The sequence below is a fragment of the Eurosta solidaginis genome, chromosome 4, assembly GCF_040869045.1.
Source record: "Eurosta solidaginis isolate ZX-2024a chromosome 4, ASM4086904v1, whole genome shotgun sequence".
NCBI classification, from domain to species: Eukaryota; Metazoa; Arthropoda; class Insecta; order Diptera; family Tephritidae; genus Eurosta; species Eurosta solidaginis.
In genome coordinates, this window is record NC_090322.1 from 235,142,075 (window position 1) to 235,169,748 (window position 27,674).

General features: G+C 36.4%; 1 protein-coding gene across 8 annotated transcripts in view; it reads right to left on the reverse strand.

The window, feature by feature from the left end:
- Positions 1-27,674, reverse strand: part of LOC137251081 (phospholipid-transporting ATPase IF) — a 130,750-nt gene that overhangs the window by 86,639 nt on the left and 16,437 nt on the right. Inside the window, exons 1-2 of one of the 8 annotated variants that reach the window (XM_067785057.1) lie at positions 18,436-18,602; positions 11,104-12,311 (exon numbers count right to left, since the gene is read on the reverse strand). The exons of 2 other annotated variants lie outside the window; for them this stretch is intronic. In XM_067785057.1, coding sequence (XP_067641158.1) covers positions 11,104-11,247 — 144 coding nt within the window. In that variant the 5' untranslated portion in view covers positions 11,248-12,311; positions 18,436-18,602. Of the gene's footprint in view, positions 1-11,103; positions 12,331-18,360; positions 18,603-27,674 lie in introns of those variants that run through there. 5 more of the 8 variants (XM_067785054.1, XM_067785056.1, XM_067785055.1 and 2 more) reach the window with 5 other exon arrangements.

Consider the following 27,674-nt stretch of genomic DNA (forward strand, 5'->3'; position numbering starts at 1 on the left):
GAGAATAAACTTCTGTTAAAATAGACCGAAAAACTACAGAATAAGTTTAAGCGTAGTTTAACTGACAAACTGAGTTGAACTTGTACTGGAAAACCGGGCCTTATTTAAGAAAAATGTGGAGCCCAATACGGATCCTAAAATCTAGGACCGTGGAACATTATCGTATGATTTGACATTTCGAAAAAAAATTTGAATTATCAGTCAGTTGTGATATGTTAGTGAAAATATTTTAGAATTAGTTACACCGACATGACTCTGAATGACTCACGAAAGTCAATATAAATTTGATTTTGACCACAATTACCTACGTACATAGAAGACACGCAACGCAGACGATCTGTGTGTAGAACCTATAAAAGCTTTATAAACCTATTTTATTTATTTTTTTTTTAATATGAGGTTAATAGTATTGTATTATTTGCAATAGTATGCCCAAGTGATTAATTTAAAGCTGCTTTTATTAACCCCATACACCGAGGATATCATTCATCGATAGTTTAGTGAAGGTTGTAATACCATGAAAGGATCGATGGTTATAACTTTAACTATGACTTTAACTTGACTTTTATCATTCCTTCAAAAATAATATATGTTCCAAACAACTTGATATATTTGTATGATAAATGGTGTGTTCAATTTTACTTAATTTTCAAGAGTTGATGTGGCGTCAAAACAGGCATCATTAGAGACCTGTAGAACCATATGATTCGTCGATAAACGAATTTAGCTTTAAACAGTCTACCTAAGCATGAGCTTCTCTCCGTTAGATTTATATGGAATTAATTTCGCATTAAGCGCTCTTTTCCAAGGACACAAAATCCTTCGTGGTTTTAAGAAAAGGGCAGACTTAGCAGAACGGAAAACTGAAGTAGTTTCTTTCGAGTTAGATGGGAACTGAAGTAATTTCTTTAAAGTTAGAGTTGGTGTTTCTCTATCATCAATCTCCAAACTTCGAGTTGTCACACCAAGCCCTTTTAGGAAATGAAAAATGGCACCATATAGGGCTCATTGCCGAAACCGATGACGAAAATTCGTTCCAATATACATCTTCTTTTGATTGTTTTTTTTTTCTTGTTCGCTCCAAATAGTTTTGCCTAATGCATAGCGTATGATTTATCACTACGATTATTATTGTCTATCATTCCTGGCATACTTTATCTTGCTCTAAAATTAAATTACTGGCATTTAAAAAGTGAGCCTTAACTCCACCTCTTTACTGTCTTTCGCAGAATCGTTTACTTCACTCTTCAATTTTCCTTCTTATTCTTGTCTATCCCTTATTTCATTTTTCTCGTTCTCACTCCCAAACTGATTCCCGACTACACTTCCTCTACTGCTCCCCTCAATTTCCACGCACATGTCTGTAATGCCTATACCAAATATTGGATATGTGCTTCCCATTTCCCTCTGCCGCTGCCATTCTACTCTATTTTCCATTACCATTTGCACTCAAAATGGCTACTGTTTTTCCCCCTCTGTTTTTTATTTCCTTTATATTAACCCTCTGCAACTGACGTCGTAGTCTGATAGACACCGCAAATCAAAACTCAGAGCATATCTTGGTAAAAATTTAACCTATGCTCTCTATACTCTCTTTACCTTTCGTATTCATATTTCTACTTCGTTCAGTACGAAAAGAGCTGACGAGGACAACACACGTGTGTAGCTACGCGAAAAAGTGTATGTGATACCTCCACGTCAGTATTTGTGTAAGGATTTGGCAGACCAGCAGGTCAGTATAAGTGTGACATTTCATATTGTCCTACAGACAGCATATCAGCTACATCATAAAATTATCATCGTTTTAAATTTTTTAGTCAATAATCTCAGACGCAAGGGTTCCTTCAAAAGAACTTCAGCTGGAACGTTTAAAAGCAACGAGGAGCAAATAGCTGCTTTGGCTCGAGCAGATAAATGAAGAAGAGTACTTTAGCGAGGACGATGATATACAAGATCCAAATTTCGAATCAGAACAAGTAACATTTGATGACGACGAAATTTCTTTGGAAGCAGAAACTCAAGAAGAATCTAGTTAATTTACGGAAGAGTCGAGAGGTGATCATTGTACCTATATATATTTTATATTACGGTATATTCGTGCATCCGCAAAACGTGAGTTAGCCGATGGAAATTTCCAATATAATGCTGGACACGATAGGGATTAACTGTTATATTGCATACCAAGCTTGTGAAAACATGGATCCCAAAATGAGGAGTGAATTTTTATTAAATATGGCTCAAGAAATGGTGCCAGATCATTTAAAATCACGCGTATATAACGACAGACTACCAAAGTAATTGCTCATGACTATAAGTCGAGTTTTGGGAAGAGATTTGCCCCTCCCACTACCAAAAATTCAGCTGGGCTCCACAGTGGTAGGAAGCTATGCCACATATGCCCACCTTAAATAAAAAGGAAAACGAAATACAGCTGCTATTATTGCATACACCTTATTTGTTTGCAGTGTTCTAGTCTCCTCTGCGACAACTGCAAACAAAAAATTTAAAATTTCCAGACTTTATAAAAGGAAATCTAACCACAGGATGTGGCTGAAAATGGAGACTGACTTTACTTAAAAAGCATTTTTAAATATACGGGGAAGAGTTTCTCAATTTTTTGAGAACTTTTTATGAAACTGAATGAAATAAATCGTATTTGTAAAAATAGTTATTGTCTTTAAAAATGAAATATTAGATTGGATTAACAAATATTTTTTGTTCAAGAAAATATAACCATGAAAACTGCAAACAGAATTTTTAATAAATATAAACATTTTGAAATCGAGGTTTGATGGACCTCACGACAGTTAAATTGTTAAAATTTGATCACGTCAGCTGCAGAGGGTTAAGCGAGTTGAATGTTTGTCCGCATATTCAATAATATTCATTTTGCTACAAACGTAAAACTTCACATACTATTTAAGGGCCAATGAATGGTGACTTATCCATAACCAGATAAAACAGCTGATCGAACAAGCCTTATGAAAATCAATGTAATCGATTAATTGTGCCATACCATAGCCAACCAATTGGTTTTTGGTTTTTCGCCATATCCACAACCTAAAAATATTTGAGTAGATCGATTTTTGAGTAACTTCTCATTGAGCTACAAACGTGAAACTTCACAGATAAGTTAAAACACCGTGACAAAGAAACAAAAGGAAAAAAATCCGTTAGGTGGCGCACGGATCGAAATAGTTAGATGAGAATTTCGAAATTTGAAACCGGCTTTTAAGTGACAACTCGATGAGCTTGAACTTGAAATTTCAAACTGAAGTTAGAGTACAAAACATAATGTGCATTAAGAAAAATTGTACAGAACTAATGCTAGTCTAGGAATTATAGAACTAAACAAATTTTCGATTCGTTGCGCTGGGACCGAGATATCTACATTATTTCAATTGATGATCAACTTTGCATGAATTATACATTTGCTGAACTTTGATTCTAAAATTTTGGCATGGAAATTGTTAAAATATTTCTGAAAGATAAGAATATAAATGTGGAGCGTAATGAATTGTCTATTTATTAATAAGTTGACTCCTTTCCTGCCAACTTTCCAATCCAAGTCATGTGCGCTCTACTTTAATATTGTTATCTCTCATAAATATTTCTACAAATTCTGTGTCAAAATTTTAAAATCAAAGTTCAGCAAGAATATATCTTTGTATAAGGACACATTTTCCGCTCATTTTTGTCCATTTATATAAAGGAAGTGCTTAAAATTTTTATTTTCTTTAAATTTTTTGAATCTTTTTCTTGAACCGTTACGAACGAAACAAAAAAAATATTGAAATCAGTCAAGCAAGGGTGAGTATTAGCGAAATTTACCTAGAGCCTACCAGATAACCGTTATACTTTCAGTTCAGAAAGTTTCACCCCGTTGATTTATTACCCGCAGCGTGAAATGCGCTATTTCAGAACCTGTGCAAATTATTTCAATAAGCCCCCTGAAGGGAAGTCAGTAAGTTGTAATAACAATTTCTGGTTCAGAACTAGACCTTAAGTACTTAATAGGTACTAGTGTGGCGAATGTTGATATCACTAGACTGATAGTAAATAATCACGCAACAATAAAAACATGAAGCAGCCACTCTATGAACATGTACACATTAAAGCTAGCAACACTTATGTACAAGGCAACGAAGAGACATCTCACACACACAGATGCAGTCATCAGCCGAAGTTCTTACTCACACATACAAACGCATATAACTAAATTACCAAGCAGGAGATACAACAGTTCTGGAGGGTGAAACGTTTAGACCTTTGGAGAAATATGCGGACGAGGCAAAAGAGAGTATAAAAGCAGTGCCAGCTGAGTAATAACGATTCAGTTTGATTAGTAAACGCTTTTGTGAAGTACGTGTTATTGAAATATAATCGTACTACTCCCAAAGTAATATAAATAAAAACCAGTTGCAATATTGAATATTGGAGTGCTTTTTCAACAGTTTAGCGATATCAACGTTAGCAGAAGGTTTGGAATAAGCGGAATTTCCCAAAATTCGTTACACTAGTGTATTAGCAACTGTAATTTCTTTAGTTCCAAAATCTACAGTTTGGGGTTTTTTATATAATATATAAAATATATTTGATAATTAGGCTATCAAAAAAAACTCACACTAGCTTAAGGAGCTTCTACTCTGACTATGCCTTCTTTCCCTACACTTTTAAGACTTTCCCAGTGATATTCCCGATGGGTCGGAACTATCGAAAAAGGGGATAAAATTGTATTAAAAGCAACAGCAGAATTTCTGTCTGGTTCGGGACCAATGAAGTAGTACCAACAAAGGAACTAGATCTAAACTAGACATTTTTACACTACTTCGGAACTATCGGAATATTTCCAACAAGTAAGGAAGGTTAAGTTCGGGTGTAACCGAACATTACATACTCAGTTGAGAGCTATGGTGGCAACATAAGGGAAAATAACCATGTAGGAAAATGAACCGAGGTTACCCTGGAATGTGCTTGTATGACATGTGTATCAAATGAAAGGTATTAAAGAGTATTTAGAGAGGGAGTGGGCTATAGTTCTATAGGTGGACGCCACTTAGGGATATCGCCATAAAGATGGATCAGGGTTGACTCTAGAATTTGTTTGTACGATATGGGTATCAAATGAAAGGTGTTAATGAGTATTTTAAAAGGGAGTGATCCTTATTTCCATAGGTGGACGCCGTTTCGAGATATCGCCATAAAGGTGGACCAGGGGTGAACCTAGAATTTGTTTGTATGAGATGGGTATCAAACGAAAGGGGTTAATGAACATTTTAAAAGGGCGTAGGGCTTAGTTCTATAGGTGGACGCCTTTTCGAGATATCGCCATAAAGGTGGACCAGGGGTGACTCTGGCATGTGTTTGTACGATTTGGGTATCAAACGAAAGGTGTTAATGAAGGTTTTAAAAGGGAGTGGTGGTAGTTGTATAGGTGGTCGCCTTTTCGAGATATCGGCATAAAGGTGGACCAGGGGTGACTCTAGAATTTGTTTGTACGAGATGGGTATCAAACGAAAGTTGTTAATGAGTATTTTAAAAGGGCGTAGGGCTTAGTTCTATAGGTGGACGCCTTTTCGAGATATCGCCATAAAGGTGGACCAGGGGTGACTCTAGAATGTGTTTGTACGATATGGGTATTAAATTAAAGGTATTAATGAAGGTTTTAAAAGGGAGTGGTGGTAGTTGTATAGGTGGTCGCCTTTTCGAGATATCGGCATAAAGGTGGACCAGGGGTGACTCTAGAATTTGTTTGTACGAGATGGGTATCAAACGAAAGGTGTTAATGAGTATTTTAAAAGGGCGTAGGGCTTAGTTCTATAGGTGGACGCCTTTTCGAGATATCGCCATAAAAGTGGACCAGGGGTGACTCTAGCATGTGTTTGTACGATATGGGTATCAAATTAAAGGTATTAATGAGGGTTTTAAAAGGGAGTGGTGGTAGTTGTATAGGTGGTCGCCTTTTCGAGATATCGGCATAAAGGTGGACCAGGGGTGACTCTAGAATTTGTTTGTACGAGATGGGTATCAAACGAAAGGTGTTAATGAGTATTTTAAAAGGGCGTAGGGCTTAGTTCTATAGGTGGACGCCTTTTCGAGATATCGCCATAAAGGTGGACCAGGGGTGACTCTAGCATGTGTTTGTACGATATGGGTATCAAATTAAAGTTATTAATGAGGGTTTTAAAAGGGAGTGGTTGTAGTTGTATAGGTGGTCGCCTTTTCGAGATATCGGCATAAAGGTGGACCAGGGGTGACTCTAGAATTTGTTTGTACGAGATGGGTATCAAACGAAAAGTGTTAATGAGTATTTTAAAAGGGCGTAGGGCTTAGTTCTATAGGTGGACGCCTTTTCGAGATATCGCCATAAAAGTGGACCAGGGGTGACTCTAGCATGTGTTTGTACGATATGGGTATCAAATTAAAGGTATTAATGAGGGTTTTAAAAGGGAGTGGTGGTAGTTGTATAGGTGGTCGCCTTTTCGAGATATCGGCATAAAGGTGGACCAGGGGTGACTCTAGAATTTGTTTGTACGAGATGGGTATCAAACGAAAGGTGTTAATGAGTATTTTAAAAGGGCGTAGGGCTTAGTTCTATAGGTGGTTGCCTTTTCGAGATATCGGCATAAAGGTGGACCAGGGGTGACTCTAGAATTTGTTTGTACGAGATGGGTATCAAACGAAAGGTGTTAATGAGTATTATAAAAGGGAGTGATCCTTAGTTCCATATGTGGACGCCGTTTCAAGATATTGCCATAAATGTGGACCAGGGGTGACCCTAGAATTTGTTTGTACGATATGGGTATCAAATGAAAGGGGTTAATGAGCATTTTAAAAGGGAGTGGGCATTAGTTCTATAGGTGAAGGCCTTTTCGAGATATCGCCATAAAGATGGACCAGGGGTGACTAGAATGCGTTTGTACAATATGGGTATCAAACGAAAGGTGTTAATAAGTATTTCAAAAGGGCGTGGGGCTTAGTTCTATAGGTGGACGCCTTTTCGAGATATCGCCATAAAGGTGGACCAGGGGTGACTCTAGAATGTGTTTGTACGATATCGGTATCAAATTAAAGGTATTAATGAGGGTTTTAAAAGGGAGTGGTGGTAGTTGTATAGGTGGTCGCCTTTTCTAGATATAGGCATAAAGGTGGACCAGGGGAGACTCTAGAATGCGTTTGTACAATATGGGTATCAAATGAAAGGGGTTAATGAGCATTTTAAAAGGGAGTGATCCTTGGTTCCATAGGTGGACGCCGTTTCGAGATATCGCCATAAAGGTGGACCAAGGGTGACTCTACAATATGTTTGTACGATATGGGTATCAAATGTAAGGTGTTAATAAGTATTTTAAAAGGGCGTGGGGCTTAGTTCTATAGGTGGACGCCTTTTCGAGATATCGCCATAAAGGTGGACCAGAGGTGACTCTAGAATGTGTTTGTACGATATGGGTATTAAATTAAAGGTATTAATGAGGGTTTTAAAAGGGAGTTGTATATGTGAAGGCGTTTTCCAGATATCGACCAAAATGTGAACCAGGGTGACCCAGAACTTCATCTGTTGGATACCGCTAATTTATGTATATATATAATACCACGAACAGTATTCCTGCCAAGATTTCAAGGGTTTTTTATTTCGCCCTGCAGAACTTTTTCATTTTATTATACTTAATATGGTAGGTGTCACACCCATTTTACCAAGTTTTTTTTGTAAAGTTATATTTTGCGTCAATAAACTAATCCAAATACCATGTTTCATCCCTTTTTTCGTGTTTAGTATAGAATTATGGCATTTTTTTCGTTTTCCGTAATTTTCGATATCGAAAAAGTGGGCGTGGTCATAGTCCGATTTCGGCCATTTTTTATACCAATACAAAGTGAGTTCAGATAAGTACGTGAACTGAGTTTAGTAAAGATATATAGATTTTTGCTCAAGTTATCATGTTAACGGCCGAGCGAAAGGACAGACGGCCGACTGTGTATAAAAACTGGGCGTGGCGTCAACCGATTTCGCCCTTTTCCACAGAAATAAGTTATCGTCCCAGAATCTAAGCCCCTACCAAATTTCACAAGGATTGGTAAATTTTTGTTCGACTTATGGCATTAAAAGTATCGTAGACAAATTAAATGAAAAAGGGCGGAGCCACGCCCATTTGAAATTACTGGAGTTGAATGTTGACATAATTTACTTATATACTGTAAAGATATTAAATTTTTTGTCATAAGTTCAACTCACCTACCAAGTTTCATCGCTTTATTCGTCTTTGGTAATGAATTATCGCACTTTTTCGGTTTTTCTAAATTTTCGATATCGAAAAAGTGGGCGTGGTTATAGTCCGATATTGTTTGTTTTAAATAGCGATCTGAGATGAGTGCTCAGGAACCTACATACCAAATTTCATCAAGATACCTCAAAATTTACTCAAGTTATCGTGTTAACGGACGGACGGACATGGCTCAATCAAATTTTTTTTCGATACTGATGATTTTGATATATGGAAGTTTATATCTATCTCGATTCCTTTATACCTGTACAACCAACCGTTATCCAATCAAAGTTAATATACTCTCTGAGCTCTGCTCAACTGAGTATAATAAACCAACTAGTCCTAAAGTGGAAATATTAGTTCAAAACTACAGAAAATATAAGGCACAATTCCACCAATTTCTACAGCCTATGACATCGCCATGTTAAATTCGCTAGCTGAAAGCATTTAAAAGAGATGGAGGGCGAACTAGTAGTGGTTCCAAATTCACCAGAAGCGCACCAATTTTGAACTAGAAATTTTCACAACAGGTCCTATAGCCCTAGTAGCAATTATATTAACTATTTACATTTTATTATACTAATAAATAAATAATAATAAAAATAATAATCTTAATATAAATGCGATAAGTTTTATGCTAAGATTCAAAACATTCCAGAGATCACAAATAACAGATCTCGAAACTGATATTTTGAATTAAAACAGTAATTTAATGCTAGCCCAACGGTTAAGCGCCACTTAACTAAGTAAATACCTATTTAATACATTTTTATACAGGTTGCAATTTCTGTAAAGGAATAACATCCCTGTGAATTGTTTATGTACTTGCGCAAATACGGCACGCATATTTCGATATATGATGAAAAAGAAAAGGAAAGAATGGAAGGGAAGAGGAACAGGAAAGGAAAGAAAAAACCAGGTGAGCAAAAAATTAAACGAGGGGAGAGAAAATTAAAAGAAAGGAGAGGATAAAAACCGTCATCAATAGACTGTTATTGCTGGTATACGGGCGTGTTGTTTTCAACAAAGTATAGACTAGTTGGCGGTTTGTTAAAAAATAATTAATAAATTCAATGCGGATAACCTCCGAGCTTCTCTTCCAATTTGCATCGTGCACCTTTTCATTTTTTACAAATTGGTTGCACCTACCTGTTTTATGCAGACTCCGAACAGCATCTGCAAGACAGATGAGTTTTCACCGAGAAGCTTTTCGCGGTAGAAATACACTCGGAATGTTTACAAAATCACTGCCAAAGGGCCGACCCCGCTTAGAAAAACGTTTTTCGACCTTGCTTTGCTCAGGGCTTGGACCCAGGATTTTCGGTGTGGTAGGCGGAGCGCGCTACAACCTGACCACGGCAACCGCAGCAAGCTAGCGGGTTTTTATTGAAAAATTATCGATTTGTTATCAAAACAATATCGATTTATCACAAAATTCCATCGATGTGCTATTATCGAAAAATATTTATTTGTTATCGAAAAATTAGGATTTGTTATCGAAAAATATTGATTTGCTATTTTTTAAAACCTTAGACAAAAAATCACACTAAACGTACTCATTGATAGTGAGAAAACATTTGAAAAAAAAATTGATCAATGCTGGTTCCATTTTTCTTCCTGTATATTTGGTCGGTTGAATGTTTGTCCGCTTTTCATACAAACCTTGCAATCGATTTTTAAGTAACTTCTCATTGAGCTACAAACGTGAAACTTTACACATATGTAGGTTAGAACAGCGTGAAAATGCAACAAAAATCCGTTAGGTGGCGCACGGATCGAACTAATTAAATAAGAATTTGACAATTTTCAAACCAGCTTTTAAGTAACTTGTCGATGAGCTAGAGATTTGAAATTGCAAACTTAAGTCAGAGGTCGATGACACGATACAAAAAAATTCGCTAGGGGGCGCACGGGATGAGATATTTAAAAAAATCGTACGAAACGGAGGGAACTTTGGGATTGATTTTTATGTAAGTTCTCACTGAGCTATAAATGTAAAACTTCACAGATAGGATAAGGCGCCGAGAAAATTTAAGAAAAGGAGAAAAAATTCCGTTAGGTGGCGCACGGATCGAAATATTTAGATAAGAATTTGGAAATTTTGTGTTTTGAGATAGATTTTAAAGTAACTTCTCATTGAGCTACAAACATGAAACCTCAGAGACAGGTTAAGACATCGTGACAAAGGAACACAAGGAGAAAAAAATTACGTTAGGTGGCGCACGGATCGAAAAAATTAGATAATAATTTGGAAATTTGTAACCGAGTTTTAAGTAACTTCTCGATGATCTAGAGGCTAAAAATTTAGAGCTAAATTCAGAGGTCGATGACAGCCGATGACACAATACAAAAAGTTTCGTTAGGGGGCGCACGGACTGAGATATTTAGAAAAATCAAACGGAACGGAGGGAATTTTGGGATTAATTCTCACTGAGCTAGAAGCGTAAAACTTAACAGATAGGTTAAGACACTGAGAAAATGTAAGAAAAGGAGAAAATGAAAATAAAGTAAAAAAACTTTAAGCACTTCCTTTATATAAATTATATAAAGATATATTCTTATGAGAAGTAAAAATATAAAGGTGGAGCCCAATTGATTGACTAATAATATCTCTTTTGCTACCAACTTTCCAATCCAAGTAATGTGCGCTCCACTTTTATATTTTTACTTCTCATAAATATTTTTTCAATTTCAAAAATCAAGTTTAGCAAGGATATGTCTTTATATTAGGAGACATTTTTTGCTGATTTTTGTCAATTTATATAAAGGAAGTGCTTAATTTTTACGGAAATGATTATAAGTTTTTCTTTTATTCACTATAAAATTTAAAAACACACACCTTATACCATTTCCATGAGAAACTTGTCTTCACGAAACTCCTGGATTCATCAGTTGTTTTACGAAAGAATGGAAAGCCATATGTTGCTGTGTTGGCGCGTCGATAGCCTGTAGCGAGATGATCATGTCGACCAATGAAATTCATCTTCTGCAAAATCAGTTCGAGAACTCAGAGTACAAGCAAAAATGTTTCGGAGATCACGTGCGCGGTGAGTAATACTTCGAGTTACTTATTTTTTCACTACACTTTTTTTTCAGTATTTCTTAATTAATTAAATTTGTATTACTTATTCAAACTTTAAAAACTATTAATTTTTTTTTATTAGCTAACAACATTATTCAACAGAGAAAGGTTTGTTGCGAAAAGGATTTTTATTTCCGCAAAAAATTTCACTTTATTTCTTTGGCGCGTTTTGCGTAGCATTTGTTTTGAAAGTATTATTTCGAGCTTTAACTATTCTACTAAGTATCTCACACAATTAAGCTTATTTACTGAAATCTTTTTAACATCAACCTTATGGCCGCGTCAGAATGAAAGCTCTCATGAGTTTTAATGCAGAAGCGAACATTGTCACAAACACGCAAGATGTTGATTTTGTAAATATAACACAACTTCAGACTTAGCAGTTTAAACTTATTTCCGCTTGCCCATTCACATAAAAACATTTCGCGAAGCACAGTTTAAACGCTCTCATTGTGAAAAATATAAGAAAAATACCAACGAGTGGGAAAAATAATTACACTTGCAAAGTCTGAAAGCACTCGTAGACGAAATAAGTGGCAAATTCTCTTCTTATGCTTTGCTTGCAACAAAAGTTTATAGTTGGCTACTTTTGGATATCAGTTGGCGCTGGTGATCCGCTATTTGTAGCTCTCCATGCACATACATGCAGTCCACTCATCTGTCAGAGCACGATTCTGCGCCAAAAATCGTATGTGTCGGACCTTTTAACGCTTTTTCGCTTGTAAATGCCAAAAATTAGACGTTGTTTGATTGCGCACGCGCGCTTTATTATTGACTCGCATATTGCTAAGTGGCATTTAAACTCGGATCAACAGCAGCAGCTTGAGATCACAGCTTCCTTCGTTACTTCGCATTTTTTATTTTTTATTTTTTGTTATTATATCGATATACCCATTTATTTTCAAACACTTTTATTGTTATATTTCCTGTTGTTTTTGTTTTTATTTGTTTACTTTCATTTTGCTCTGAAAAGATAAATTTGCACTATTTTCTTGTTTGCATTTACTGCAACATATGCACCATTCATTTGCAAACAAAGCTCATCGAAACGTTAAATTGCTCGACCTTCCAACTGCTGAGGTGGGCCGTTGAGATGAGATTAATAAACAAAACATTTCGCACAACATATTAGCTATCATGGAAGTATTAATTATTTTTCACTTATGTGCAACAAATATAAGTACCGTTTTGGAAACTTAAATGATTGAATAGCTAAAGTTAATACCTTAAGTTCAATGAAGCTGAATAAACCGTTAAAGGTTTTTAATTAACACACTTCAGGTAAGTCAACATCGCAGTGAGGCGCTATTGCAAAATTGTATTCTCTTCTCAGCTCTCAAACTAGTACTCTAAGAGCAATATATGGGAGGAGCTTGACATCTCAGATGCCACAAAAGAAGGTAGTATTCAACTGGGTACCTGATCCGTATGGATCAATTTGTTGTTGCATTTGCATATTAAATTTCTATCGGTATCTGGATCACGGTTCATTGGAACGTGAGGATTGTGATATTGGTATCGATATTTTATGTATCGAATATTTGTACGTCTTGTGGGTGGTGCACTACATATTGCATATCTCTACACAGCTCTTAAACTGCAGTTACCCACGAACGTACGTACAAAAAACGTGTCAGCTGACACGACCTATCTTATGAATGTGCAATGTAAACGAAAACTCACCGACGTTCAATGCACGTACGTACGTAGCCAGGAACGTAAAAATCAAAACAATTTTAACAATCAAAACAATTTTGATTTTTTCCTTATGAACGTGTCAGCGGATTGCTCTCTCGCTAGACAGACTTGACTAGTAAAATTTAGCGCGCTAAGTTTTGACCATTTGCAGTTTTAATGCAAAAACACCTAATTAAAGTTTAAAATATTGTGGAAATAATTCAAAATAATTATGTAAAAGTGCAGATTATAAATATGTAATCTATTTATACTTATTTAATATTAATTCCAGCCTTTTACAAAATCAAAAATTGAAATTGAAAAAGTTGATGTTTCCATAAGCATGCATTGAAACAGGTCGATGGCAACATTTCTTCGTTGCCACTACGGGCATAAATTTCGCTCAAACGTGTGTACGTACGGTATACGTATACGTACGTTACACACGTCGGTGCATAACTGCAGCTTTAGTCTCGTCCTTAATAAAAGCCGAGTCATTGGTGCCGTTTGTCGTATCACTGTAGTCGTATCCCTAACGTAATCAGCTGTTTACCGTTACAGCGGAAAACTAAAGCCGGAGTCATTGGTGCCGTATGTCGTATCGCTGTATCCGTATCCCTAACGTAATCAGCTGTTTATCGTTACGACGGTAAACCAAAACCCAATTGGTTGGCTACGATACGGTTACGACCTTAGCGGCACCAATAATCGATTGCATTGATTCTCATAAGGTTGGTCGAATCAGCTGTTATAAGGTCACCGATACGGTTACCGATAAAGCACCAATGTCTCCAGCTTAAAAACCAATTGGTTGACTACGACGATTACGATCTTAGTGGCACCAACAATCGATTGCATTGATTCCCAAAAGATTAGTCGAATCAGCTGTTATAAGGTTACCGATACGGTTACCGATAACGCACCAATGTCTGCAGCTTAAACAACAACGACAACGGAAGCACAAGATAACAAAATTTACACACACATATAAGGAGAAACAAAACCAAACGCTGTCATATTAGACCATGGAAAACAAGCGATCAGCGCAGGCTGAATTAGGGATGGGTTGCAAAGGAATTTACGACTTTGGATGGGTTAAACTGATCCTTATACTTTGAGCATTTCCTATAAACAGATTACCTGATTATGCCTAAACGGGTGCTGTCGACTGAATTCTCTTTGCATCCCACATGCATTGTCGAACAGGTCGTCTTTCTAGCCTTACAGCAATACTTTATTATGTTTAGGACTGAGTTATCATAACTTTACCCATAAGGAACTAGTGGAGATCAATTATAGCTTATCGTTAAGGAAAGGCAACAGTAGCGCCACACTCTACTTAAGGATTAGTGACGGTCTTTTGCAGTGCAACGAAAGCGCACCCAGAGGGTTACTGGGTATATAAGTGGTATTAAGCCAACGCAGGATGATAATTTTAATTCGTTGTAACACGAAATGCGAAATACCCTAAGGAAAGTCATCTCTGACCATCTCGATAACGGTTTGATATGACGACATTGACTGTCCGTGCCAGCTAAATAAACAGAATTCCCCACGGGTAGACGAGGTCGACAATTGGGCTGGATAAGCTATAAATTGCAATACTGGGCAACGTTAGTAATCGAGATATAAGATGTGGTAACTAGTCCGTATGGTATAGTATATTTGGCATAAGGTATTGTGGCGAAAATTAGCACCACTATGCTTTTAGTAAATAATCACAACAACAAATACAGCAAGCAGCCAAACTAACTTATGTACATGCACACACATAACCAGCAGCTCGAAATGAAGAGATTATTCATATACACACATGTAGTCATGAGCTAAGAGCAGAAGTTTTTACTCATACATACACACGCATATAGCTAACAAACCAAGTATGCGATACAACAGTTCTAGAAGGTGAAACGTCTAGACCTTAGGAGAAATATGCGGACGAGGCAACAGAGAGTATAAAATCAGCGCAAGCTAAGGAATGGTTAATCAGATTGATAGTCTAAATAAAGAAAATTTTGCAACACTGAATATTGGAGTTATTTATTCGACAGTTCAGCGATTCGAACCTTAGCAGAAGGCGCAAATAATCAGGAATACCCATAATTCGTTACAATTGGTTTCAGAAGAGGAATTGTTGAATAAATTCCACACGACAACAAGGACATGGCCAAGTTGAGTAAATTGAAGATTCAGCAACTGAAGAAGGAGTTGGGAGCCCGGGGATTGAATACTACTAGCAATAAATCTGAGCTACGAACACGACTAAGGAAAGCTATAGAATCGGAAGGAATTGACGTTGATAAACGCACTTTTCATCCTGATGTGGAAGAGTCAGCGAATAAAATGGAGGAGAAGATAAGAACTCCGAATCCATTGGCAACTGTTGACACTAACGTGATAATAGCAATGCTGAAGCAAATGTCGTCACAAATATCAAGCGATATGTCAGCACAGCTCGAAGTACAGGAGATATGACAAGAGGCACGTTTTTCAGGAATGTCGTCACCTATAGCATCCAGGATTGAAGCACAGGAGGCACGTATATCCGAAATGTCGTCACAAATAGCATCCAGGATCCAAGCACAGGAGGCACTTATATCCGAAATATCGGGACAAATTTCAGCACAGGTATAATCGCAGATCTCTGCTCAACTGAAACCCCGTATGGACGAAAAAATAATGCATTTTGAGAACATAAGCGAAGCCGAGGTAGATGCTTTAAAAGGTCGTATACAGGAGCTGCAACTAAATCGCCCAGCTGTTTCAGCAAGCAGTCCGAAAGTAAAAACATCATCTTTTGACGGCTGTGTTCCTTTCCAGGTATTTGGGCTTTAATTTGAGAAGACGTCAGCAGTGAATAACTGGAATGCTGCAGATAAAGTTGTTGGACTGTTCGTGGCTTTGAAAGGGCCAGCAGCTGAGAGCTTACAGACTATTGCAGATTACGAATGGAACAGTTATGAAGCATTGATGGCCGCTGTCGAGAGACCTTATGGAAGCGAGCCTAGAAAACAGATATACCAAATTGAGTTGCAAAACTGTTACCAAAAAGTGAATGAGACTTTGCAGGAGTTTGCGTCGGATGTTGAAAGATTGGATCATCTCGTAAATGCGGACGCACCCGTGGAATACTCCGAGGGGGTTAAAATTCAGAGCTTTATAAATGGAATACGGGATGTCGAAACGAAACGAGCGACATACGCGAATCCAAAACCAACATTTGCTGAAACGGTATCACATGCACTGATGCAGGAAACAGCCTCACTTTTGAGTAAGCCAGAGTACAAAGCCCATTGTGTGGAAGTAGAAAGGCCAGATTGGGTAGACACAATTTTGGAAGCACTGAAGGGATCACAACAGAAAAATGCCGGAGTTATGAAATGTTTCAAGTGCTGCAACCAAGGTCACATTGCACGTCATTGCAGCACCAGTCCTAATAGTTCCAAAAATGTGGGTGGCCGTAAACGCAGAGCTGAAGGAGATGAGCAAACCTCCAAGTCCACTGAATCGTTAAACTAAAGCGACTCAGCCACAAGGGGCGACAGCTGGCTCCCTTAATTGTATGCCCCATAATCGCAAATTGGAAGAAAGTCAAGCAATCTTACTGTCTGAGGACACGTGGATGGAAAGGAATATTTTCTGACTCTAGATACGGGTGCATCTCATTCCATTATTTGATCGGATTTAGTCAAGAAGAAGATAAGACCATTGCATGGAGCAAGATTGCGTACAGCCACTGAAGAAGGCACCACGGTTATAGGAGAAGTAGAATGTGAGTCGCAATTGGGAACGTCAAAGTACATCACAAATTTATAGTGGCAGAGATTGGTGATGAAATAATAATTGGAGTGGACTGCTTAATCGACCAAGGCTTCAAGATCGACATGCAAACCAAGATGATGCGGTATAAGAACATGGATGTATCACTTAATTTCGGCTACGAAAAGCCTACAGCAGTAAACGAGTGGTGGTGGAGGAGAATCAGCATAGAAAATGTCACGCTAGATTATAAAATTAGGAAGCTACCTACAGGTTGTGTGAGAAAGTCATGGCGGAACGATACAAGGTGGTAGCATGGGACAGCTGATTATAAACTTTTTTTATTTGATTTGATACACCAACTTCCTGCTCAGTACGATTTTGACATTTGTCCATCGAATTTACAAAAACAAAATACATGGAATTTTTATTTATGTTTGTAGATATGTCACCATGCTGCCACCTTGTATCGTTCCGCCATGGAGAAAGTAATGCGCGGCGTTAATAAGCGTCATGCGAAAAGCAGAGAGAGCGAGAGAGACTCGTATTAAAGAAAGAGAAACTAGAAATCGAAGGGTGTGAGTACGACGCCCTATGGTAATAGTGCCCCAAAAAGGTACAAGAAATAACGCCGGATGACCAAAAGATTTCAAGCCTAAGACGATGACTCGTGATAACAATTCATATCCAAAATAATCACAAGCCTTCGACAACACGAAAAAAGACAGCCTATAAACCATTATATCTGAACTAGCGTTCCCAACACAGCTAAGTCAAATAATATTGAGCTATTACACTCACAGTTCGAGACTGATCTACTTTCTTGAAGCCAGATAATTCGATTTATTTAACTTGAGCAAAATTCTTGCTGTTATCGAAGTTTGAAGCTGTCAGGTGCGTTGGTTATTTTAGAAAGAGCGCTGAGCATGAAAATACTAGAAACGCAACGGGGAATCATTCATGTCAGCAAGTTTTTACTTGAACTTGTTTGATACCCGTGTTGATGCTACCCGGAAATTTTATCCCATACAATTCATCGCGGACAATTGACCCACCACTAATCATACCAGAAAAATTTTTCTCAATCTGATACATGAAGCAGTCATGGACGTTATTAAGACTGGTTAGAATATCCTTGGAGTACTCGAGAGAGAAGTACCTCGGAAGACTTAGGGACCTTTGCATGATACCACCGACGCCTATCAAAGAAGATTTAATAGAAGCCTATAAAATCTAGCGACCTCGGTCATACTTTGAGAAAACGTTTCAGCCCGAGCGATAGCCACAAATCGCAGTGTTTAAAAGGGGGTATTAGATTTCCCGAAGAAAATATTACTGATGCGCTTGCTTGTAAGACGGCGAAATCGTATTGACACTTAAGTCAATTCTTAGGTGGCATTGCTTTTGTTTTGAACGAAAGATTCAATTAGCTGGGATGTAATTTTTTGTTGCGCTCTTTCTAATTATATTTTAACTCATACAAGTTTTTTTGCTTTGACCAAACGGTTTTTAATTATTGTTGTCATAAATTTAGCTATTCGATTATATTGGCCACACATTCACATTTCACTTCTGCACCTCTTTTGCAATTCACTTTCACGCTTACATCATCAACGAAATCACACTTAGTTCCGTTTGTAACATTTCACCGACCAGTTTTAGCTGGTCGTGTAACTGCCACATAATGCCATAAGAAATGATCCAAACTTTAAAACAGATTCACATAAAAGTTGATCCCGTTCCCTTTAACATCTTCCTCCTCACAAGACGTTTCATTTGGACATCCGCGGTATTTATGTTTTCAGACGCGTGAACACTGTGTTACTAAACTATTGCATTGTAAATTGTAAATTCTCTACTCATTATGACGACTTTTACGCTCATTCGCCTCAATTATTCTTTTACTTCGTTTCTTTTTTTATTTCTTTAGCTGGGAGCATTTGATTTCTCGCATCTTTTAGATATAATTTTTATTATACCACACTCCGCTGTGTCCGCTGATGATCTTGTAGGTGTGTGGGGCACAAAAAGTGGTTGTGGCATGTTCGCTTAAAAATGTGTCTTACTGCAGAACAGCGTTGCCATACATTTTTTTCCAAGTCGTCAAACGCAGCCCAAAAAATCTTCAAAAATCGTCATATCTATGACAACAACCAAAGTCGATTTAGAACGAAATTGGGTTATTACCAGGTGCCGTACGATGAGATCGTCAGTTTCATTCGACAATATTATCTTTGAGGCAGTAATATTCCTTTTAATGTATCAGTTTCCAGACGGTTTCTGATTTTTATTTTGTTTAAATTTATTTTAGAAAAAGTAAGGACGGGACTGTCTTCGGCTGTGCCGAAGACTTCATACCTTTCATGAATGGGGCTAAACAATAATCTTATCTCGTTCGTAATCTACAAATAATCGGATGTATAAGATAAGAAACATATAGTGAACAGATCTACATACCTAAACGATTTTTAAGATAAATATAAAATAAAAAGCAGGTAGGTACTTTGTGTAAGGATGTTTCAGGTTTTTTGTGGTCTGCGTGTAAAAACTATGACTACGAATCACTTATTTCAACAATATATGACGTAAACGTAACTATTTGATGAAATCTGTTGAATTTTGAAGCTTCTAGCTGTAAAAAAGGCAAAAATTACAGTTTATATGGGGTATATAATATATATACCACCGATCTCTATGATTTTTTCAGACAACAATATATGCTATATACGTAAGCATTTGGTGAAATTTGAAGCTTCTAGCTGTTAAAACGGGGCAGAAATTGCGCAAAGTTTCTTATCTGAACAATCGGTTGTATGTGATATATACTATGTATACCACCGATCTCAATGATTTTTCAGATATCAATATATGTTATACACGTAAGCATTTGGTGAAATTTGAAGCTTCTAGCTGTTAAAATGGGGCTGAAATTGCAAAAAAATATATATATATACTATATATATGTATATACTATATATACCACCATATACATATACATATACTATATATAACACCGATCTCTATGATTTTTACAGACAACAATATATGCTATATACGTAAGCATTCGGTGAAATTTGAAGCCTCTAGCTCTTAAAATAGGGCAGTAATTTCGAAAAGTTTCTTATCTGAACAATCGGTTGTGGGGGATATATACTATATATACGACCGATCTCATCAATTTTTTCAGACAACAATAGATGCAATATATGAAAGAATATGGTGAAGTTTGAAGCTTCAATCTGTTAAATTGAGGAAGATATGACAAAAATCCTCTTTTTCTGAAAAATCGGTTGTATGGAGGATATATGCTAATAGTGGTCCGATCCGGCCGGTTCCAACAAATGTCTAATCGGACACCCAAATACACCCGTTCACCAAATTTTATCAAGATATCTCAAAAATTGAGGGACTAGTTTGCATACAAACAGGCAGACGGACAGACGGACATGGCTAAATCAACTCAGCTCTTCATCCTGATTATTTCGGTATACTTAATGTTGGGTCTACCTATTTTCCTTTAAGGACTTACAATTTTGGGTTTCGTGACGAATTTAATATACCATATCATTTTCATGAAAGATATAAAAATTCGTTCTACATTCGCTGATGAGTATGACAAGCACATTACATCTGCAACGAATGCAGCGTAGGCAGAATCAGCTCTTTTAGTAGTAGAAATAGTTTTCCAAAAACTTCTTTGGGAACCTTAGAAATGTCTTCAAAATATGTCTTAAAGTCTAAAAACTTCAAATACCTATACTCCCTAACTCCCTATCAATATCCTGAACAATTTTCTGATCTATTGTGTGTGAAGAATGTTGCAAGACCAGATGCAAAGAACAACTTCTTTTGGATCCATGAAACTTAAGTTTTGTAGTACAACATTGTTAAAATCAAAATGCTTTTTAATTTGATCATACAGTTCACTATTAAGATAACACAATCTTGTTTAAATTTGAATTTTTCTTGCTCGGAAATGTTAGAGGCAGTCTTAAATCGTCATTTTTCTTTACAAAATCGACCAAGCGTTATTCTAGTTGAAAGTCGTCAAAATGACGACGGCGTCGTCAATCTGCCAACGCTGCTGCAGAACAAGATCATTCTCAAAACATAAAAGGCTCTCACTAAGGTTGATCTCTCTTATAGCACGTTGATTGTTTATATATTCGTGCTAAGTAGTATTTGTCAGTTACATATCATAGTATTTTCGGCGTACATGATTTTTGTTAGCTGTAACGGTTCATTATGATCTACAAAAGATAATGAACTAATAACTGCATGTCTTCTTTATTATTGTTTCTCATTTTTTGTTGTAGTGACTTTTAAATATGTATCAATTTATGTGTGTACCTCTTAGAGATAAAGCGAATGTGGGATTTTGAAAATAGGCGGATGCGAATTTGGATATTTAAAGTTGATGAATTTGGTGCTCAACGACGCCCATTTCATCGCATAATCCGGTATCTCCGAAATCCAAGATAATTCATTAGCCAATCGGTCTACGGCCTAGAGAAGATCAACGATAACAGAACCGACGGAACATCTCTTTGCTATGTCTATGTCTGTCAGGCCGCAAATTATTGGCATATGCTTATAATTGTAATGGTGTTGGCCTTAATAAACGTGAAAAGGGTTAAATTGGGAAGAATTGCATAACCATTTTCCACACGCCCATTTAAATTCTGTAAATATAGTAACGAATTTACTGCATATCTTCTTATTTCAAATCTTCTGCTAAGGTTCGAATCACTAAACTGTTGAATAAATAACTCCAATATTTAATAATGCAAAATGGCCTTTATTAAAGGACTTCACAATAAATAACTCTACTATTGCTCGCCAGATAACGTCTTAAACTAATTCCCGCGCCTCTACTGTTGTCGCCTTTTATACTGTCTGGTTTCCTCGTTGCATACTTCTAGACTTTTCCATTCCAGAACTTACTAATTAGTTATCAGCTACAAAATCACCAGCCACAACTACGTTTATAGCTTCTCATATGCGCGTGAGTAATACTGGCACAAATTATTGCCCTCTATTGTGAGCACCTCAGATAAGATATATGCATGTATGTACATATATGTACATATATGTAGACATAATGATTGAATTATTGATGTGCATCAAGTCACTACTTAGCATCGGCTTAGAGATGATAGTATCCCTTAGTGCTGCTAATATTCGTTACAATATCATAAAATATCTTGAGTGAGTGGCCGTGGGAACCCTTCCATTCAGTCTACTTACTCTTTTTTAAACCACTTACTTTCCCATATGAATTTAAGCAGGAGCGAAACATTCACATCTCTCACCTCCGCCAGACTCCTGTAAGAACATGCGCCTGCACTCAGAAAAAACTTCTCCCGATTGAAGAAAAATGGGAATGAAATGGCACTTAAGAAATTTTATCCTCATTCGCATGGCCAAAATTTCTTCAAAATGGCCAAAAATTCCTCAATTTGAAGAATTTTTCCTCATTTTGAAGAAATTTGGTCATGCGAATGAGGATAAAATTTCTTATGTGCCATTTCATTCAAGTTTTTTCTGAGTGTGAAAATCTGAAACGCGTTTTCTCCATGCCTGCATATCAACATCCTCCTCATTCTTTCACCTTTTGCAGATCCAATTTATTGGTTTATTCCATATATTATTAGGATATCATGTAAACGCCATGGCGTGCCAGGGACGCTCAACACTTCTCTACAATTTCTGATTCCCTAAAATTAGATTCTAATACTTTTAAGATAACCCGGCAGTCAACAGAGATCGCTATGTAGGTAGCTGGAACCGCTCTTTCCTGGAATAATCTAGTTCCTCTTTCTTTGCCTCGACTTCGGTGTGGAAGAAAGAGTCAGGAAGTCTGTAAGCTTCACTGACCAAGAAATTATTCGAATAGGACCCATTGAACTGATCCCCTATCATTTTTGAGCTGTAAGTGTACACAATAATTTCCCTCCCATTCCTCCTTTGAACTGCTCTCTACATCTTGAAACAATAACTGATATGATATATGTATAAAGACTGTGTCGGAAAGATCCAAAGTAACCTTAAAAGGTTACTAAATAATCATTAAACCCAATGCTTTTAGGGTAGTCTTGATGTCAACTTAGATCATTATGTAGATAGCTAGAGCAGTACATTTTGCACGCCAAAAGACACCGAAGGTAAGGTTGCACCAAACGCCAAATGGTCAAAATAAGCTAACAAAAAAATCTTATAAATACTATAAATAAATTGACCGAAAATTTATACAAAAAAAACCGAAAATTATTCTAGTAGAGGACCCTTTCACATTTTCGGTTCGTTGGTGTACATTAGTTACAGGAGGGGGAAGATCTCCTCCTCCATCGTATAGTTCCCTGCAAATTTAGGTCAACGATATGTCAAAGTAGTCCCTTAATGTTATCGAGTTAATCTCAAAATGTTTTCAAATAGTCCGGAATAGTTGGTAACATTTCGACAACAAATCAATAATATTTTGATAAAAAATTGACAACACACCGATAACAAATGGATAGATTTCCGATAAATAATCGATAAATTTCTGATAAAAAAATCGATAACTTTTCGATGACAAATCGATAACTAATCGAGTCTAAACCAATAACAAAATGGTGGCAAATTGGTAACACTCCGATAACAAATCGATAATTTTTCGAAAACAAATCGACATTTTTATAAAAGTTATCGATAATAAATTGAACCCTTTACGGAAACAAACCGACAAAAAATCGATAGCACATTGGTATCCTTTGTTATCGATAACAAATTTTGGAATACTCTGATAACAAATCGATAACTCGTCTATGCCTCTTCTTTCCTTTCGTTTCGTTTCGTTTCGTTTCGTTTCCTTTTCTTTTTTTTTCCTTTCCTTTATTTTACATACATTCCACAATTTCCCTATATAGCTTACCACTTCCAAATATCACGCTTACGATTCTACTTACCTTGCGCTTACATATTCTCACAAATTCTTTCGCTTTTGTTGTTGTAGCGCGAAAGATACTCCCCGAAGGTTTTAGGGAGTGCTATCGGATTTAGATTCAGTACGCTGCTGTAACAAGCACCTTTAAGAAGTTAAGACCCTGAATGATTTAATATGACCACATCGAACCTTCAAGGCCCTTGAAAGAGTTGCGATACACAACCCCTTGAATCATTGGGGTATTTTAGTTGCCTTTTATGACAAGCATACCTGCCGCCGGTATATTGTAAGCCCACTATCTCGCTGGAGGGAGTTCTTTCCCTAACTGCCTGAGGCGGGAGCACTTGTCCTATTTGCTAGATGGCGAGGGATGTTACGCTCCGTAGCCATGTAAGCAAACGCTAACGTAAATACTCATCCAAAATGTCCGACATTGCGATTATGAAAGCAAATATCCGCATGTCTAGTCATTTATTTCAGGGCCATTCGAAGTTTTTCGGATTTCTTAACATTGTCATGTTTTGAGTTTATGTCTGGTTAGAGACGCGATACATTAACGAATTAATCAAATAAATAGATGAGGGGCACGATAACCTGCGAAAAAATTCAGGCCGACCTTCTCTTCCAGTTTGTATCGTGCTCCATTTAATTGTTCCTAAAAATTGGTGGAAAGGGACCTATATGTTTTATGCCGACCCCGAGCATCTGCAAGGCAGATTAGTTTTCACTGAAAAGCTTTTCATGGCGGAAATACACTCAGAGTGCTTGCCAAATCACCCCGATTAGAGAACCTTTCTTCCAAATTGAAAACACTTTGTCCAGGAGTTGAACCCAGGACCCTCGGTGTGGTAGGAGGAGCAGTCTGCCACTAGATCAAGGCGGTCGCCGTGACGAATTACTTTTTATTACATTGTTTTTTTTTCGTCATTGTTACACGAGTACGTACATATATATACATATATAAATGTATGAAATATTTATTAGATAAATTTAATTGAACTTCAATTGTGGTTCAGTTCAACTGTTTGTTGCACCTTCCAGCAATAAATTACAAACATATGTACATATATATGGGGTATTCCATCCCATTTCGACCAATTTCCCCTTTAGAATTGGCTAAAAGTTTTTCTTCTTTTTCTAGCTTACTAAAGACGTTTTTCAGAATTTTTTCAATTTTTTTCATCCAACTCAAAAAAGTTTTTAAAAAAACACCGTTTTTGTTTTCAAAATGCTATAATTTTTTCAAAAATTGACCGTTTGGGATCTTTTTTTTTTTTAAATTTGTTTTTAAATGTACTTTTCGGAAAAAATACAAAAAAATTTTTAAATCAATTTTTTTTATCAATTTTATTTATATAACAAAAAATGTAAGAAAATGATTTTTAAGTATTCTTTTCTTTATATATTATGGTAATCTACAATTAAAATGACTCGCTTTCGCTTTCAGTCATTAATCCTAATAGAATATAATTGAATTTTGGAGTTATTTATTCAACAATTTAGCGGCACGAACATAAGCAGATGGTTTCAAATAGGAGTTGCCCTAAATTCGTTACAATACGTTCAGGTTGACATTCAATGTCAAAATATGCGTTTTTGTAAGAACTTTGCTGATACCGTCCTAATCACAGTTCGTAACGTGAAAATAAATAAAATAGGTCATTCTTGAGCTTAGTCCGGGCTCTCTTGGAAACGTAGATGGGATGGTATTCTTAAAATGTGTCATCATAAAATTTTTTCACGATGAATGTGATCAGCGGGTTGGACGGATAGCTAAAAGTGCACTTGTTTCCAATAATTGTACAGTTCACACTTTTTATACCTTTCATGAACATGAAATGGAATGTTAACTTTGATCCGATGTTTGTAACGTTGAGAAATATAGAAGATAGACTCACCATTAAGTATACCGAATTGATCAGGGCGACGAACTGAGTTGATATAGCCATGACGGACTGTCCGTCCGTCCGTCTGTCTGTTTGAACGCAAACTAGTCCCTCAAATTTTGAGATATCTCAATGAAATTTGGCACAAGGATGTATTTTTGTATTATATTGGACATTTGTCGGATCCGGTAGGATCTGACCACTATAACATATATCTCCCATACAACCGATCGTTCGGATAATACGATTTTGGTCAATCCTGCCGCAATTTAGAAAGTATAAACGTGAAGCTCGGAGATATATATTCTAATTCATCATAGAAGATATCCTGGAAAAATGACTTTGATCGGAGCTATATATAGTATATATCCCATACAACCGATCGTTCAGACAGACAGAGTTTTGGCAATTTCTCCCTTAATTTAGAAAGTATAAACGTGAAACTGGGTGATATATATTTTAATATATCATAGAAGATTTCCTGTAAAAACCATTTCGATCGGAGCTATATATAATATATATCCCATACAACCGATCGTTCAAATAAGGGGGTTTTTTGCCGGTCCCGTCCTTACTTGTTAATCTTTGTTTTTGGTTTCTTCGCACTGTGGACTAGCTATGAGTTTGGTGTCCGAATGGAGCATTAAGATTCGCTTAAAAGTTTAGCCCACTTTGGAATCAGTTTCCATTACATATGAAATTTCTGTGGAACCCATAGATAAGGCACCTCATTAAAAGTCAGTCAAACCACAAATCGATGAGAGCTTAGTAACTAGAAATGTAGAAGCATGGGTACACATATGCCTTAATACTGAGTTTATACAAATAAGATAACATATGTCTATATACAAGTAAGTATATATGTAAAAAAAATTTTACACAGCGTAAAATGTGCCAAATGCCTTTCAAACTATTGCAAGTACATCAGTAGGTAAGTTAGAGTTCGTAAACTTTCAATATTCCCAACTATCGATAGTAAGTTATAGATTGAAGGAGTGAAATCGAGTCAAAATAACGTTCTGGTTTCGATTTACAAAATTATATAATATGCTTCCGTTCCAGCTTTGGTTGCAACAAACAGTGAAACAATTTATATATAACAAGTAAGGGTGTCAAGGTTCGGGTGTAACCGAACACTATATACTCAGTGTGAGTTTCAGCTCATTTCAGATAAATTACATTTCTAATCCTGTTGAGTTTTTGACAAAAGGTATTATCAAAAGAGGCTATTAAATAGTATTTTTTTATTACCAACTTATGTATGCTCTTCTTCTATTTACGGCCCAAAAAACCTGAGATATTGCTTGCACAAAAAAGGGGTGGTGCAACGGCAATTATTTTTTTATTTTCCTTTTTCTTATTATAATGACACTTTTAAAGTTAAATACAACGGTTTCAAATAAACTTTGCATATTACATTCATCTAGGAACTTTTCCAAAATCTCTTAAATAAAAGTGGGCGTGGTCTTTAACCAATGTAGGCAATTTTTCTAGAAATATTCCATGTCATAGGCCTAATTATCGAACTTGGTAAGTGAAATATCATTGAAGCAAAACTATTTTTCGCTAAGATATAGCTTATTATATTCGTCTACAACCCTTTTAAACATCTTTCAAATTTAAAGTGGGTATGGTCCTTAGCCGATTCCGTCCCTTTTGGCTATAAATATTTTTCTACGAGTTATGGCTCCCGAAACATTGGAAAGTGCTTAGTCATAAAAGGGGCGGTGCCACGCCTATTTTCAAAAATTTGATTTTTTCCTAGTATATCTTGTTATAACTCGATTTGGGAAAAGAAATACAATTGATATAAAGCTCTGTTTTCAAAAAATATAGCTTATTTTATTCATCCACGACCCTTTTAAAAATCATTTATATAAAAGTGGGCATGATCCTTAACCGATTTCGTTAATTTTGCTTCGAAGCATTTCTTATAAAAAAGGCAGCATCTCTGCCGAATTTTGTTTTGATAGATTTAACAGTTTTTTTTTTTTTTTGATTTATGATTAAGTATATTTTTAAAATTGTTTTTATCACAAGTCGGCGGTGCCACACCATTTTCAAAAATATTTTAAAATGTT